The sequence below is a fragment of the Balaenoptera musculus genome, chromosome 19 (assembly GCF_009873245.2).
Source record: "Balaenoptera musculus isolate JJ_BM4_2016_0621 chromosome 19, mBalMus1.pri.v3, whole genome shotgun sequence".
Lineage (NCBI taxonomy): Eukaryota > Metazoa > Chordata > Mammalia > Artiodactyla > Balaenopteridae > Balaenoptera > Balaenoptera musculus.
Window position 1 is genome coordinate 41,209,623 of NC_045803.1, and position 14,894 is coordinate 41,224,516.

At 40.8% G+C, this 14,894-nt stretch overlaps 1 protein-coding gene across 3 annotated transcripts in view; it reads left to right on the plus strand.

Moving 5' to 3' along the window:
• Positions 1 to 346: 346 nt before the first annotated feature.
• The window catches only part of CBFB (core-binding factor subunit beta), a 61,551-nt gene continuing 47,003 nt past the window's right edge, over positions 347 to 14,894 (plus strand). For 2 of the 3 annotated variants that reach the window (XM_036833072.1, XM_036833071.1), the window contains exons 1-3: positions 371 to 732; positions 961 to 1,047; positions 5,564 to 5,680. In XM_036833072.1, the coding sequence (XP_036688967.1) occupies positions 655 to 732; positions 961 to 1,047; positions 5,564 to 5,680 (282 nt within the window). In that variant the 5' untranslated portion in view covers positions 371 to 654. Of the gene's footprint in view, positions 733 to 960; positions 1,048 to 5,563; positions 5,681 to 14,894 lie in introns of all 3 variants that reach the window. The other variant, XM_036833070.1, reaches the window with a different exon arrangement.

Sequence of the window (14,894 nt, forward strand, 5' to 3'; positions counted from 1 at the left end):
TTCCTCGCATTCACGTGACATTTTGGGGTTACTTCGCGCTGCTGTGGAGCCCAAAAGTTCCAGTGGAAAGGAAGAACCCGCACGGGCCGCTCCCTGTCTCCAAGAACCGGGCAGATCCCCACCGGACGATTCCACACCAAGTGGCCCGCGGGCGGTCCAGGGGAAGAGGGCCGCGCCACGGGAGGAGCTCCGCTTCGCTGCAGCCCAGCGGCGCCGAGGGCGGACGGGCAGCGCATGCGCGGCTCGGAGTTGTGAATGGTGCGTTTTGTTTGCTGGAGTTTGGGGCGGGCGGGCGCGCGAGGAGGAGGGGTGGGGCCGACGGGGGCGGAGCGGGCGGGCTAGCGAGGTGGGCGGTGAGAGGAAGTGGCGGCGGCGGCGGCGGCGGCGGCGGCCGGAGGCGGCGAGTGCTGGGTCCGCGCGGGCGGTAGGCAACGGCTGAGGCGGCGGCGGCGGCGGCGGCGTGGGCTGGGCTCGAGCGGGCGGCGGCATCTCAGACTCCCGGCGCGGGAGCCCACGCGGGCGGGCGCCTGAAACAAAGAGAAGCGAGAGTCAGGGCGCCGCGGGTGCGCGGTCAGTCGGTCAGCGCAGAGCCGGCCAGCGGGTGCCCGCGGAAGCCCGGAGCCCGGCCGGCCGGCGCAGCCTCAGGGCGGGAAGATGCCGCGCGTCGTGCCCGACCAGAGAAGCAAGTTCGAGAACGAGGAGTTCTTCAGGAAGCTGAGCCGCGAATGTGAGGTGAGGCAGGCGGGCGGCGGGGAGGCCGCGGCGCGCCCCGAGCGGGCCCGGGCGGAGAAAAGTTTGGGCGGCGCGGCTCCCGGGAACCCCGCGCCGGCGCGCCTGCGGAGGGGCAGTCTCGCCCGGGCAACCATCTGCCCGCAGACTCTGGTTGCCCTTATCGGTGCCGCGCGGGGCGGGCGGCATCGCGGATTTGGCTTCTGATTTCGGGCCGTCTCTGCCTTGCAGATTAAGTACACGGGCTTCAGGGACCGGCCCCACGAGGAGCGCCAGGCGCGCTTCCAGAACGCCTGCCGCGACGGCCGCTCGGAAATCGTAAGTCGGCGGGGCAGGGGGCCGGGGGCACGAGGGAGCGAGCCGCGCGCGGGTCACTTGTTGCGCGGGGGCCGCCGCGGCCCAGGCCGGTTCCGGACGGCGCCGCGGACGCCGCGGCTCCCGGAACTGAGCGGGCGCCGTCTCACTTCCTACTCGGGATTCAAAATGCGAAACCAGACACTGGCGGGCCGCGTCCTCGCGGGGAGACGCTTCCCTGTGGTTCTCGGCGGGTGGATTATGTTTCCCAGACGCGACTCGGCAAACACTTTGCCGCGAGTGGAACTCAAACCGGAGCCCAACTAAACAAGGAAAGGTCGTTGTATAGGCTGTAACACTGATTAAAGAAAGGGTCGATTATTAGTAGTAAGAAAACACCCGTACGGAAAAAATTGGGCTTCTGATTCTTGGGCGATAGTTTGTCTCTTAGACGCTAGATTTTTCGTAAACCTATATGTGAAACTGTCTTATTTTCAGTATAGCTGAGAATAAATCTGAGAGTAAATCCAGTTATCTGTTGTCCTAATAGAGGGGGAAAAAAAGCCCTCAAGAACGTGCCATCTTCTTTTCTTAGAATGTTAAGCTTCAGGAGAATCAGAAAGAAACCATTTGGTGTTTTTTTGTTTTTGTTTTTTCCCCAAACCTAAAAAACATATCCCGTTTAGGCCTGAAGTTACTAAAGAATTGCATGGATTTGCAAAACCCACTGTTGATCCGAGGCCCTGTTTTAGGTGGTAGATTTGGTGCCTTACCTCCGTGAAACCTCATGTTGAAAAAAATTCAAGTGTCCTAGTTCCCCTCATCTCCTTTTGGTTTGTCCTACTGGAGGTGCTAATGAAGAGAGAATGATGAAGCCAAAAAGTGCATAGGAAAAAACTAAAGAGAAGAGGTTGATTATTAATTTAAAAAAAAGTTGAAGCACTATATAATGGAATCTGATTATCTGCTCCATGACTTGGACCGTTGCATCTGCACACACTTGAAGGTACGGGAGCAGTTTGAATTTAGGTTAACAATAGGAAGACATATTGAAACATTTGCTTCTCCCATTCCTTGTACAGTAGAGAATCTATTTATTGGTATTGAGACATAATTCACATATCATAAAATTCTCCCTTTTCATCACTGAAATCGTTTATTTTTAAAAAATATTTTGATGCTTAAAATGAAGGCTTTTTAGAATTGTATTACAGATCATGAGAAGATACTGGCCAAATTTATTAGGAACTCTAGAATATTTGGTCATTATTGCACATTATAAAAGAAAATGTCTAGATTTTAGCCCACTTTTTTGAGTGTTTGTAATAGTTGTATGTTTCAAATGTATAGGACAGATACTTTCTGGTTTTGGCACTGAGTGGTAGAAGAATCATTCATTAGTTGGCTCAGTGATTATATCATCCTTTGTCTGGATTTCCTTTTGGAATAGGTGGATGGTATACCCAACCCATGGATGTTTTGGAAGTAACTTTGTATTTGGAAGGAATTTCACATTTCCCTCTCTTTCTAGTTTCCCCCCCTTTAATTCAATGTTAGCTATATTTAAATTGAGAGATTTTTAGCTTCTAGAGGATGGAGACCACATTAATTCCGTGTATGCCCCCTCTGTATGGGTTTTGCACAGTGTCTTTTGCATCATAAGTACTTGATTATTTGAATTTAGAGGTTACTTCATTTAATGCCCAAAATTTATCTTATGACTTATAAACAGGCTGTGGCTTTTACTTATTTGGTGGTGGAAAATAGGTGTGGAAAAGGCATTTTTTTGCTTCTATTTTGACAGCAGCCATGTATGATAAAAATATGCATAGTTCCCAAAACTATATCCAACACTTTCCCCCCTCTCTTTTATTCTTTTTATTATGAACATCTCCTTAACTTATCAGTGAGGTTAATGAAGGATTTATTTTGTATTTAGATGCGAAACAGTGTAAGGCTGTGATGCTCATCTCTTCTTAGTTATAAAACTTATCCAGACTCCATATCATAGCATGAAATAAAAGTGATTATGGGTGAGGGGTAGAATTTATTTGGTAAAATATGATTTATTCCTTATATAAGCTCTTGTAGTAGGAGTGTTAGAGATATCTTCAACACTAATGATTAATAAAAGAAAAAAATACTTATGAGAGGTATGGTGACTCTATTGTGAAAGCAGTAAAAACTATGTATTTTTAATCCTGAAGATGGAAGAATAAAAGGTATGTTGGACTGGCACAGGTGTGCTATTTTACAGTTTAATGAAACCTATAAAATATAGTCAGGACATTCTAGAAATCCTCCATACAGACACTTTTACCAGTGTGACATCTTTATGTTTTCAAACAGAATTTTCCCAACTCCTATGTATGTGTAGGTGTTCCAGTAAAAAAAAAAAAAAAAGAGTTCTGTGGTCAAATAAATTTGGGAAATGGTATTTTAGAGTGATGTGTTTTTACCACTTCTCCTGTCTCAGAGAGGGATGTTGATGAGATAATGGACATGAAGTGATGAAGCAGGAAATCTCTTCTGAGGTTGGCCTTCAGGCAGGAGGTGAGGTAATAAGAGCTGCAGAATGTCTTCACCTAACACAGAGCTGATTTGGGGTACACTGGTGGCAGGAGGATTTGTTACTAGGTGAATACTGAAGAAACATGGCTATGTGATTTTGACAGAGGGTATTCATTCATGGGCAGAATCTCTTATCTGCCCTGAGAATTTCATTATCTGAGACTGAAAAAGTTGGCTGTTTTCTTCAGCTCAAAATTACTTCTCATTGTATTTAGCAAATACATGTAGCATTTACTTGGTACTGTTCTAAGCACTTTACAAATACTGGAAACTGAGGTTCAGAGTTAAGTAATTTGCCTCAGGTCACACAGCCTAGGCAGTTTGCCACCTAGTGTCTGTTTTCATTTGAATTATTATTAGTTCATTTCAGTTCAATGGTTGTTTTTTAAACTTATGCTAATAGTGGGCAAATTTTTTTTTTAAGATTCATATTGTAATATTGATGTTTGTTCTGTCTCTATTCATATAAAATATTTACCACAAGAAAAGGTATCCCAGTGATTAGGGAAATGCCATTAAAGATGTCTATAGAGATTTAGCAGTTAGGTTGACAGTTGTACCTACTAGTACCAGTCATAGATATAGGAAGTACTGTAATTTTTATCTCTAAAGAATCTAAGCCCTTAATCATCAGGGGAACTAGCAGATAGCTGAATCAACTAATGCTTTAAACAAATTGCCCAAAAATGTGAACCCCTTGCTTTCAGATGAAGACTATGCTTGGAAACAAATTATGCTTAAGAACTTTAGTTACTAAAATAAAACAAACAAAAAGTTGTCTGATTTCAACAAAGAAGAGTTTACATTTAGATGATGAGAAAAATTTTTTTTCAAATGCTTTTTACTTATTTCTTTCATATTTTCCCTGGGGAAGAGGGACATTGTTATTTCCATTTTTTACTTGGGGGAAATACAGAGTAAATTGCTCAGGGGCTACACAGAATGACACTTTATTGAAATGGTTTTAGATTGTCTGTCTGTTGAGCTGTGCCATCCAAATCTTTTATAAATATTAGATGAATACTCTTTTGTTATTGTCAGAATCAGTTCTCCTAAAGTCAGATTTTAGAAAATGCATATTTTTTAAATCATCCAAGGTTTTAGAGAGATGAGAAGTAGTCACATCACATGCTAGTGTATGGTTTATCAGAGGAGAGACAGTCCCAGGTGCATTTTTTTTTTCAGTAGGAAGGTATTAATTAACATTTATTTGTATTCACTGTGCAAGTAACTGGAATTTGGGAAACTGGATAAAATAGACACCTATGGGGATGAAAAGGTCTGTATTTTTTAAGCTGAGCCTTTCCTGAAACTAGAATTTTTGTCTCTGAGAGAGAATTCTGCTAAAAACCATAATGGAGGATATTGTCTTCATCTTATAAATTTTGGTTATTAAAAAGCATTTGAAGTGATATTTGGTTAGTTTATTCATGATAATGAGCTCCTCCCAATGTGATATATTGTGGAGATATTTTCACTTCCAGTCATCTCCAAGTGCATTTTTAACATGGGTTTTGGAGCATAGTGTTTCTTTGAACAAGAGAAATCAGGAAAAATTAAAATGTCTCATTTACACAACTTTAAATTGTGGTATGCTTTAAAATTCAGAATATTCAGCTCTTCAGTGATTTTCACATTTAAAAATACAAGTTTTTAAATACAGTGATGGTGGCTTCTGGTTAGACATTAGCAGTGCACTATACTAACGTCAGCAAAAAATGACCTGAAAGAAAGTATTGATTCCATGTCTGATTTTATATTTAAGCAGCCAATGGCAAATGTCCTCAAAATGGAATCAGATGTTTGTAACTTAATACTTAAGAAAAATGATGAGTGCATGTTTTTTTACTTTTAAGTAATCTTGGTGCTGCCTGGCTTAAGACAGAAACTGATGTAAAAATAAATGACTGCCTGCATAATTTATGTAATGTCCTGCTCCTGATCCTGTTTGTATTGATTTTTCTAAAAGGCTTTTGTGGCCACAGGAACCAATCTGTCTCTCCAGTTTTTTCCGGCCAGCTGGCAGGGAGAACAGCGACAAACACCTAGCCGAGAGTATGTCGACTTAGAAAGAGAAGCAGGCAAGGTAGGAAACATTTCTTTGCAATTTGAAATACTGTGGATTGTTTTATTATTAGAGATTATCTGATGATTTACATTTTAATAAAGAGATCACAGATCTGATTATACAGGCATATGATCAGATTTGTTTTCATTCTGTATTATAAAGATATAATACAATTTTTAAAAATCAAATTTTTTATATAATTTTATTGCTAATTTCATGTTTATATCATTTGCCATAGAAAGTTCTAGCCCTTAAAGAGAGTAGTGTGCTTTCTTACATGTAACATTTGAAACTTAATTCCTTTAAAGTGTTGACAAGAAATTTTTTGTTTTACTAAAATGTGTGTGACTATAGTGTTGTAAAAAAAAATGAAATTTAGAGAAAAATGGGAAGACGCTCTGTAGGCTTAAAATTTAATAATATTTGGAAATAGTTCATGGGTAGCTTTCTACTTCTGTTAATATAGCAAGTTTAATTTTGAGAAAAACAATGTGAAGATGTTAACTTGGAAATAATTTTTTTGTTTTGAGGAAAAGCTTCTGGGAAACAAATAAATGTCTTAAAATTATTATGTTGGAAGTTTAGGTTGAAGATATGAAAAATGTAGTTGGAAATGTTTAAGCTGAGAGCCATATTAAAATCTAAGTTAAATGTGTTTATGATTTTGATGAAATGTTAATGAATAATATCTTGGATTGGTTCATCTTTTAATGTGGAAATTGACTTCTTGAAATAAAATATTTAAAGAAAGAAAATTTTTTGACCTCATTTTGTACTCAGTATTTCTCCTGTTTCCTTTGCAGTGTATTTCTATAACCTGTTTTTATTAACTTGCTAAATTACTTTCCTAAGTGTCATCGTGAATAGTATAACCTATCACTTTATTTGCAAAACATAAGGAACATCTAAATAGTCCTTTGAGGAACTTAAAAGATTTTTGTATTGGGCTGTATTAGGAAAAGGATTTTCTTTTTATTGATTGATTGAATTTTTGAATTTTATTTTATTTATTTTTTATACAGCAGGTTCTTATTAGTTATCTGTTTTATACATACTAGTGTATATATGTCAATCCCAATCTCCCAATTCATCCCACCACCACCACCCCTCCAAAAAGGATTTTCTTATTTTGTATATATACAATGAAGAGGTTTTTTTTGTTTTCTTTAATTTTATTTATTTATTATTTTTATAAATAAATTTGATTGATTGATTGATTGATTGATTGATTTTGGCTGTGTTGGGTCTTTGTTGCTGCACACGGGCTTTCTCTAGTTGTGGCGAGCGGGAGCTACTCTTTGTTGCGGTGCGCGGGCTTCTCATTGCGGTGGCTTCTCTTGTTGTGAGCACGGGCTCTAGGCACACGGGCTTCAGTAGCTGTGGCACGTGGGCTCAGTAGTTGTGGCACATGGGCCCTAGAGCATAGGCTCAGTAGTTGTGGTGCATGGGCTTAGTTGCTCTGCGGCATGTGGAATCTTCCCCGACCAGGGCTTCAACCTGTGTCCCCTGCGTTGGCAGGCGGATTCTTAACCACTGCGCCACCAGGGAAGTCCAAGACCACATTATCTTTGGACTTAAGCTATTGAGATGTTTTCAGTTATATGATCAACAAGAACAAAAACGTTAGATGGCTTATTCTAGAATTTAGAGGTTTTGTTTTCAAATATATCAGGAAGAGTGATAGAACTGATGCAAGAAATCAAGAAACTTATATTTTAATACTTGTTTTATAATTTTTTTCTGTAAAGTGCCAGAGAGTAAATATTTTCCGTTTTGCAGGCATATGTTCTCTGTTGCAACTACTCAGGTTCACTGTTACAGTGTGAAAGGAGCCATAGACAATACGTAAACAAATGAACGTGGCTGTGTTCCAAGGATGGTAATGCTGGCAGAAATCTGTATCTTTCCCTCAGATTTAAATCTGTAAATGTTTGTGCATAGATGATATATTTCTCAAATATAATTTTACCAACACTTGTACTACGCCAATAGAATCTAGGGGAAAAAAAGCATTTTAATGAAAAAAAAAAAAACCCTGCTAGTATATTACTCTATACCACTGGGATAAATAAGTACTCCAGTGAATTTAGAGAAAAGATAACCCGTGTTTTCTCATCCATAGAGCTCAGGCTACAGGGTCTCATTTCTCTTCCTCCTTTTTTATGATGTCTTTCTGATAACCATTAGCGTTTATTTCTGTGCCCATAGGACTAGAAGCAAAGCAAATTGAAGGAATTTCCCTAAATGTTAATTATTTGCCTCTGCTCCTTATATTGGATCCAAAATCAGTGTCTCTTCTTCCACATACTCTTGACCTTGTTACATCCTAAAGCAGCTTAGTTCTCTTCCCATTCAAACCCAGCTTTGAGAAGATGAGTGGTTAAGCCTTTCAAGTTAGGTATAATTAAGTCCTGGCTTCATACACTACTTCATTTTACTCTGTAACTTTGGACAAGTTATTTTATCTTTATGGTCCTCAATTATAATGGGAGTTTAATACGTATCTCCCAGGGTGGCCCTAGTGATTAAATGAAATAGTGTATATAAAGTGCTTAGCTCAGTACCTGACACAGTTACTCAAAAATTCATTCAGAAGTTCTTTGTTGAACACCTATTATGTGTATGGAGTGAACACTGTCCTGGGCACTTGAGATGCATCAGTGAACAAAACAAAGATCCTGCCCTAGAGGTTGTTTTATGGAAGGAATGGAGGAGTGGGCAATATGCATAGTACATAAGTTATGTAATACGTTACAGAGTGGTAAGTGCTCTGGAAAAAAAGGAAAATTAGAGTAAAATAAGGGTTATCAATGAACAGGAATGTCTGTAATTTTAAATAGGATAGTCTGGGTAGAGAAGGTCATATTTGAGCGGAGACCCGAAGGAGGTTAGGGAATGATGAGCCATGCAGATATCTGAAGGAAAGATGTTCCAGATAGAGGACACAGCCTTGTAAAGGCCCTAGAGTGGGAGCTTGCACAGTGTGTTTGTTAAACAACAAGCGGGCCGGTATGGCTTGAGTAGACTGAGCGAGGAGGAGAGTAGTAGGAGAAGAGATGAGGGAGATGTCAAGGAGCCGGTTTACGTGACTGTGGGAGGCCATGTAACAACGTGGACTTTATTCTGAGTGGAGTGGGGAGTAGTTTCTGCTTTTTGAGCACATCAGTGATATGATCTGCCTTAAGTTTTGAAAGGATCACTCTAGCTGCTGGGTTAACAACAGGTTTAGGGGGCAAGAGTGAAGTAGGGGGACCAGTTAGGCTATTGCATTAGTCTTGGTGAGAGACTAGGGTGGTAGCAATGGAAGTGGTGAGAAGTAGTCATAGTCTGGATATATTTTGAGATAGAGCCAACAGGATTTGCTTATGGATTGGATGTGAGGTGTGAGAATCAAGAATGGCTCCAGGGGCTTCCCTGGTGGCGCAGTGGTTAAGAATCCGCCTGCCAGTGCGGGAGACACGGGTTTGAGCCCTGGTCCGGGAAGATCCCACATGCCGCGGCGCAGTTAAGCCCGTGCACCACAACTACTGAGCCTGCGCTCTAGAGCCCACAAGCCACAACTGCTGAGCCCGCGAGCCACAACTACTGAAGCCCGTACTCCTAGAGCCCATGCTCCGCAACAAGAGAAGCCATTGCAACGAGAAGCCCGTGCACCGCAACGAAGAGTAGCCCCTACTCGCCACAACTAGAGAAAGCCCGCACGCAGCAATGAAGACCCAACGCAGCCAAAAATAAAATAAATTAATAAATAAATTTTTTAAAAAATCTTTAAAAAAACAAATGACTCTGGGCTTCCCTGGTGGCGCAGTGGTTGAGAGTCTGCCTGCCGATGCAGGGGACACGGGTTCGGGCCCTGGTCTGGGAAGATCCCACATGCCGCGGAGCAATTAGGCCTGTGAGCCACAATTACTGAGCCTGCGCGTCTGGAGCCTGTGCTCCGCAACAAGAGAAGCCGCGATAGTGAGAGGGCCGCGCACCGCGATGAAGAGTGGCCCCCGCTTGCCACAACTAGAGAAAGCCCTCGCACAGAAACGAAGACCCATCACAGCCATAAATAAAAAAATAAATAAAATTTAAAAAAAAAAAAGAATCTGCCTGCCAATGCAGGGGACGCGGGTTCGAGCTCTGGTCCGGGAAGATCCCACATGCCACGTAGCAGCTAAGCCCATCCGCCACAACTACTGAGCCTGCTGGCTGCAACTACTGAAGTCCACGAGCCTAGAGCTCGTGCTCCACAACAAGAGAAGCCACCACAGTGAGAAACCTGGGCACCACAACAAAGAGTAGCCCCCACTCGCCGCAACCAGAGAAAGCCTGCGCGCAGCAACGAAGACCCAATGCAGCCAAAAATAAATAAATAAAATAAATAAATTTACCCAAAAAAAGAATGACTTTAACTTTCTGGTTAGAGCAACTGGGAGTATGGGATTGCTGTCATCTGAGATGAGAAAAGCTGTGGGTGGAGCAATTTTGAGGAGCAGTTTAGGACATGTGAGTTTGTGGTGGTGGCTTGTTGCAGCTTCTGTTTTCTCACCATCCACCCTTAACTTCTTAAGTTATGGCACTGCTTTTTCATAAGTGACCCTTTGCTTATCTCAAGAGTTCAGTGGCTTTTTTTTAAAATCAACTTTATTGAAGTATAGTTTACTTACCAAAAATTGCACCCACTTTAAGTGTATAATTTGAGTTTTAACAAATGTACACACCCATGTAAACACCACCCACAATCCAGATAATGTTTCAGTCCCCTCGTGCCCTTTTACAGGAATCTGGGAGTGGCTTGGCTGGGTGGTTCTGGCTCAGGGTCTCCTAGGAGATTGCAGTCAAGCTCTTGGGGCTGTGCAGTCTCTGAGGGCTTGGCTGGCGCTAAAGGATCCCCTTCCAAGCTCACTCATCACTTTTGGTCGGTGGCTTCAGTTCCTAGTCACATGTTCCTCTCCATAGAGAGAAAAAGAATGAGGTCACCCTGCTTTTTGTGACCTATTCTCTGATCACTTGTGTCTTCTCCTGTTCATTAGAAGTGAGTCACTAAGTCTAGCCCACACTCAACAGGGAGGGGGGTGGTTTATTCACAAACATGAGAGGAGGCTGGGGTCATTGGGGCCATCTTGGAGGCTGGCTACCACAATGTTACTTAAGTTTGATGAATTCAGAAAAAAATTAGAATGCTAATAGGAAACAGAAGCTCCATAGTCTCTTTGATTTGAAATATGGCTTTATGATCTAAGAAAACGGTCTTAGCAAAACCAGTCCTTTTATTCATTCTTTCTGCCTTTGTGTTTGTAGGAATATTTTCAAACCAAGGGTCTTCAGTAAGGAAGGTCTGTTAATGGATAACTGACCATCAAGTCAGAGCACACGATTTTATAGTCTGTCTTTCAAATATATTTGAAACTTTTGCACCCAGGTATCTAGTGAGTTGTCTACATTGACTCTTAATAAGGGTCTTTCTTAGAAGAGGTTTAAAATAATACAGTGTAGTGGAAAGAGCTCTGGATATGAGTCAGAAGACAATCATAACTGGTTTCCTTACCTGTAAATGGGAATCAGAATGTCTTCCCTATTCTTATACCTCATATGAGGATTAAATGAGGTACCAGAATATGTGAAGATGCCTTTTAAATTGTAAAGCCCTATCCAAAGTTAGGCTATTTGATGGGTTTGTACGGTGAGATTATAGATAATCAAGGAGTTTTAGTGCTGTAGAGTGCCTTAGGTCAGCTTCACTTCAGGTAGCTCTACTATGTTGGGAGACTGCATCTTTCCCAAGTGGTCCATCCTGGTATTTTATAAACCTAAACAGCCAAAATGTTTATAATTCTTCCTTAACTTAAACTGCTTTCCTCTAATTTAGCTGTCAGAAGACAAGGAATGCAACAGATAGAATTGAAATCATTCTTTTTTTTTTTTTTTAGTAATTTATAAAGGTTTTACTCTTTTTTTTTTAAATTTTATTTATTTATTTACTGATTTATGGCTGTGTTGGGTCTTCGTTTCTGTGCGAGGGCTTTCTCTAGTTGTGGCAAGTGGGGGCCACTCTTCATCGCAGTGCGCAGGCCTCTCACTGTCGAGGCCTCTCGTTGCGGAGCACAGGGTCCAGATGCGCAGGCTCAGCAATTGTGGCTCACGGGCCTAGCCGCTCCGCGGCATGTGGGATCTTCCCAGACCAGGGCTCGAACCCGTGTCCCCTGCATTGGCAGGCAGATTCTCAACCGCTGCGCCACCAGGGAAGCCCTGAAATCATTCTTACGTTAAATTTTTGTAGACCAAGCAACACCCAATTCATTTGATCTTTCCTCTTAGAATCTATTTCCAATTGAGTTTTATTTCAAACAAATGCAGATGATTATGGTTGACCATAAGTTATTAGTCTTGAGTGGTCAGATTAATGGTTTTTGCATGCATTGTGTTTCTGAAAGCCTCCTTAGGTTTTTAAATTAATGATTGTTTATGCTTACTACATGATCCTAGTTTGTGAGCATAAAGGGTATGAAAACACTTTATAAACTGAAAAAATGAACTTTATAGTGCTACTGTTCACTATTCTTTCTATGGAAATTGAATATACTATCTAGTTTTATCTAGATATATCTAGAATATACTATCTGGTCCCAGAAAAAGCGGTTAAACTTTATATGGTTGTTGCATTGCTATTTATACCTGACGATTTTAATTGATAGTCAGGTAATGTTAATAGCAGACATTGGGAGTAATTATAATGTGTATGACGTTAGAGTAGGTACTTTTAAACATTTTTGGTAAGTTATGTGTTTTACTTTTTTTGTCCTTTCTGAACATTTATACTTAAAATGAAAATCTTTTATCATTCATTTTCATCAGCATAAAATAACAAAGCAAAATTTAACAGCATTTGATTTAATGCATGAGGACAAACCCTTGTTTTAAATGTCTTCAAAGGTCTGTGACTGCTGCTTCTGGAGTGTTTTGCTTACTTGCTTGCGGGATCTTTGTCCCAAAATAAATATTGTGTCTGTTTATATACCATCCACAATTTGGCAGAGTTTAGAGGACTCCTTAATGTTAGCTTTGAGAAATCTGTATTCAAGCTCAGCAGCAAGTTCCCTCTCCTCCTTAGACAGCCCAGTCACTCCAAATAAAAGATATCTGTGGTAATGCTTCGGAATGTGGTTTCCCCAAGAGAAATTGAGGCAACTTTACAACTAACTTGTCAGATCTAGACTTTAAGTATTTCAATTCAACTAAAACATGAAGTATATTTTCCAGCACTTGGTTATCAACAGTTCAGTGCATTGAAATAAGTAATCTGGGCTTTTAGAAAAATTTTATTTCAATAATTTTTTAAAATAAATTTATTTATTTTATTTATTTTTGGCTGCATTGGGTCTTCGTTGCTGTGCATGGGCTTTCTCTAGCTGTGGCGAGAGGGGGCTACTCTTTGTAGCAGTGCACGGGCTTCTCATTGCAGTGGCTTCTCTTGTTGCGGAGCACGGGCTCTATGCGCGTGGGCTTGAGTAGTTGTGACACACGGGCTCAGTAGTTGTGGCTTGCGGGCTCTAGAGCGCAGGCTCAGTAGTTGTGGCACACGGGCTTAGTTTCTCCACGGCATGTGGGATCTTCCCGGACCAGGGCTCGAACCCGTGTCCCCTGCATTGGCAGGCGGATTCTTAACCACTGAGCCATCAGGGAAGCCCTATTTCAACAATTTTTAAATCCAAGAAGAGTTGACTGACTTCATGAAGAAATAATAATGTTTAAAAATGAGAATATCATAGTACCTTCCAGTTAGAGTTACATTAATTTTCATATATGGTAAATGTACCTCTGAAGTATTTGAGGATAATGTACTCTTTTTTTTTTTTTCCTCTCTTCTCTTTTTTCTCCCAGGTTTTTTGAGATATAATTAATATACAGCACTGATCTTTTCCCCTTTTCTTGAATTGCATTATTTGCCTAGATTTACCTTTTAGTGTAAAGATAACATTTTAGTCTTGGCCATATATCAATTATATATTCCAAGTTACAGATGTCAGAAAATATGTCTGAGAGAAACATCCTTAATTCTTTCCCTTTTTGCTTCTGTTTCCTACCCCAATATTTTTGAATGATTAATTCAAACACTGCAAGGATAAAGACTATTGAAATGTTCAACTAAAGAAATCAGTTTTTGAGAAGGGCTGCTATATCCCAGCTTTACTGCTTCCCATTTTCTTTTGTAATTGTTTTTTTTCAATTGTCATTATTGAGATATAATTTATATACAACAGAATTCACCTATTTAAGGTATATAATTCAGTGACAAATGTGTACAGTCATTGGTGTGATTACTACCACAATAAAGATACAGAATATTTCCATAACCTCAGAAAGTTCCCTCATGCCCCTTTGCAGGCAATGTCATTTCAGGTAACCACTATCTGCTTTCTATTACATACTGTTTTGTCTTTTCTGGAATTTCATATAAATGGAATCATACAGTATGTAGTCTTTTGTACTTAGCAACTTGCTCTTGAAATTCATCCATATTGTGTGTATAGTAGTCCATTCCTTTTTATTACTGAGTAGTATTCCATTGTTTGGACTTATCACATTTTGTTTATCCATTTACTAGCTGATGGCCATTTGAGTTATTTCGCCTTGTTTTGTCGGCTGTGCTGCTTTGAACATTTATATACGAGTCTTTTATGTAGATATTTGTTTTCATTTCTCTTGGGTAGATATATAGGACTGAAATTACTGGGTTGTTTCATGAGTATAACTTTTTTTTTTTTTTAATTTATTTATTTTTATGGCTGTGTTGGGTCTTCGTTTCTGTGCAAGGGCTTTCTCTAGTTGTGGCAAGCGGGGGCCACTCTTCATCGCGGTGTGCGGGCCTCTCACTATCGCGGCCTCTCTTGTTGTGGAGCACAGGCTCCAGACGCGCAGGCTCAGTAATTGTGGCTCACGGGCCCAGCTGCTCCGCGGCATGTGGGATCTTCCCAGACCAGGGCTCGAACCCGTGTCCCCTGCATTGGCGGGCAGATTCTCAACCACTGCGCCACGAGGGAAGCCCATGAGTATAACTTTTTAAGGAACTGCCAAACTGTTCTCCAAAGTGGCTGTACAGTTTCACATTCCAACTAGCCATGTACGAAAGTTTCAGTTACTTCACATCTTTACTAACACTTTGTACTGTCAGTCTTTTTAATTTTAGACATTTTAGTGAGTTTGTAGTGGTATCTCATTTTGGTTTTAATTTGCATCTCCCTAGTGA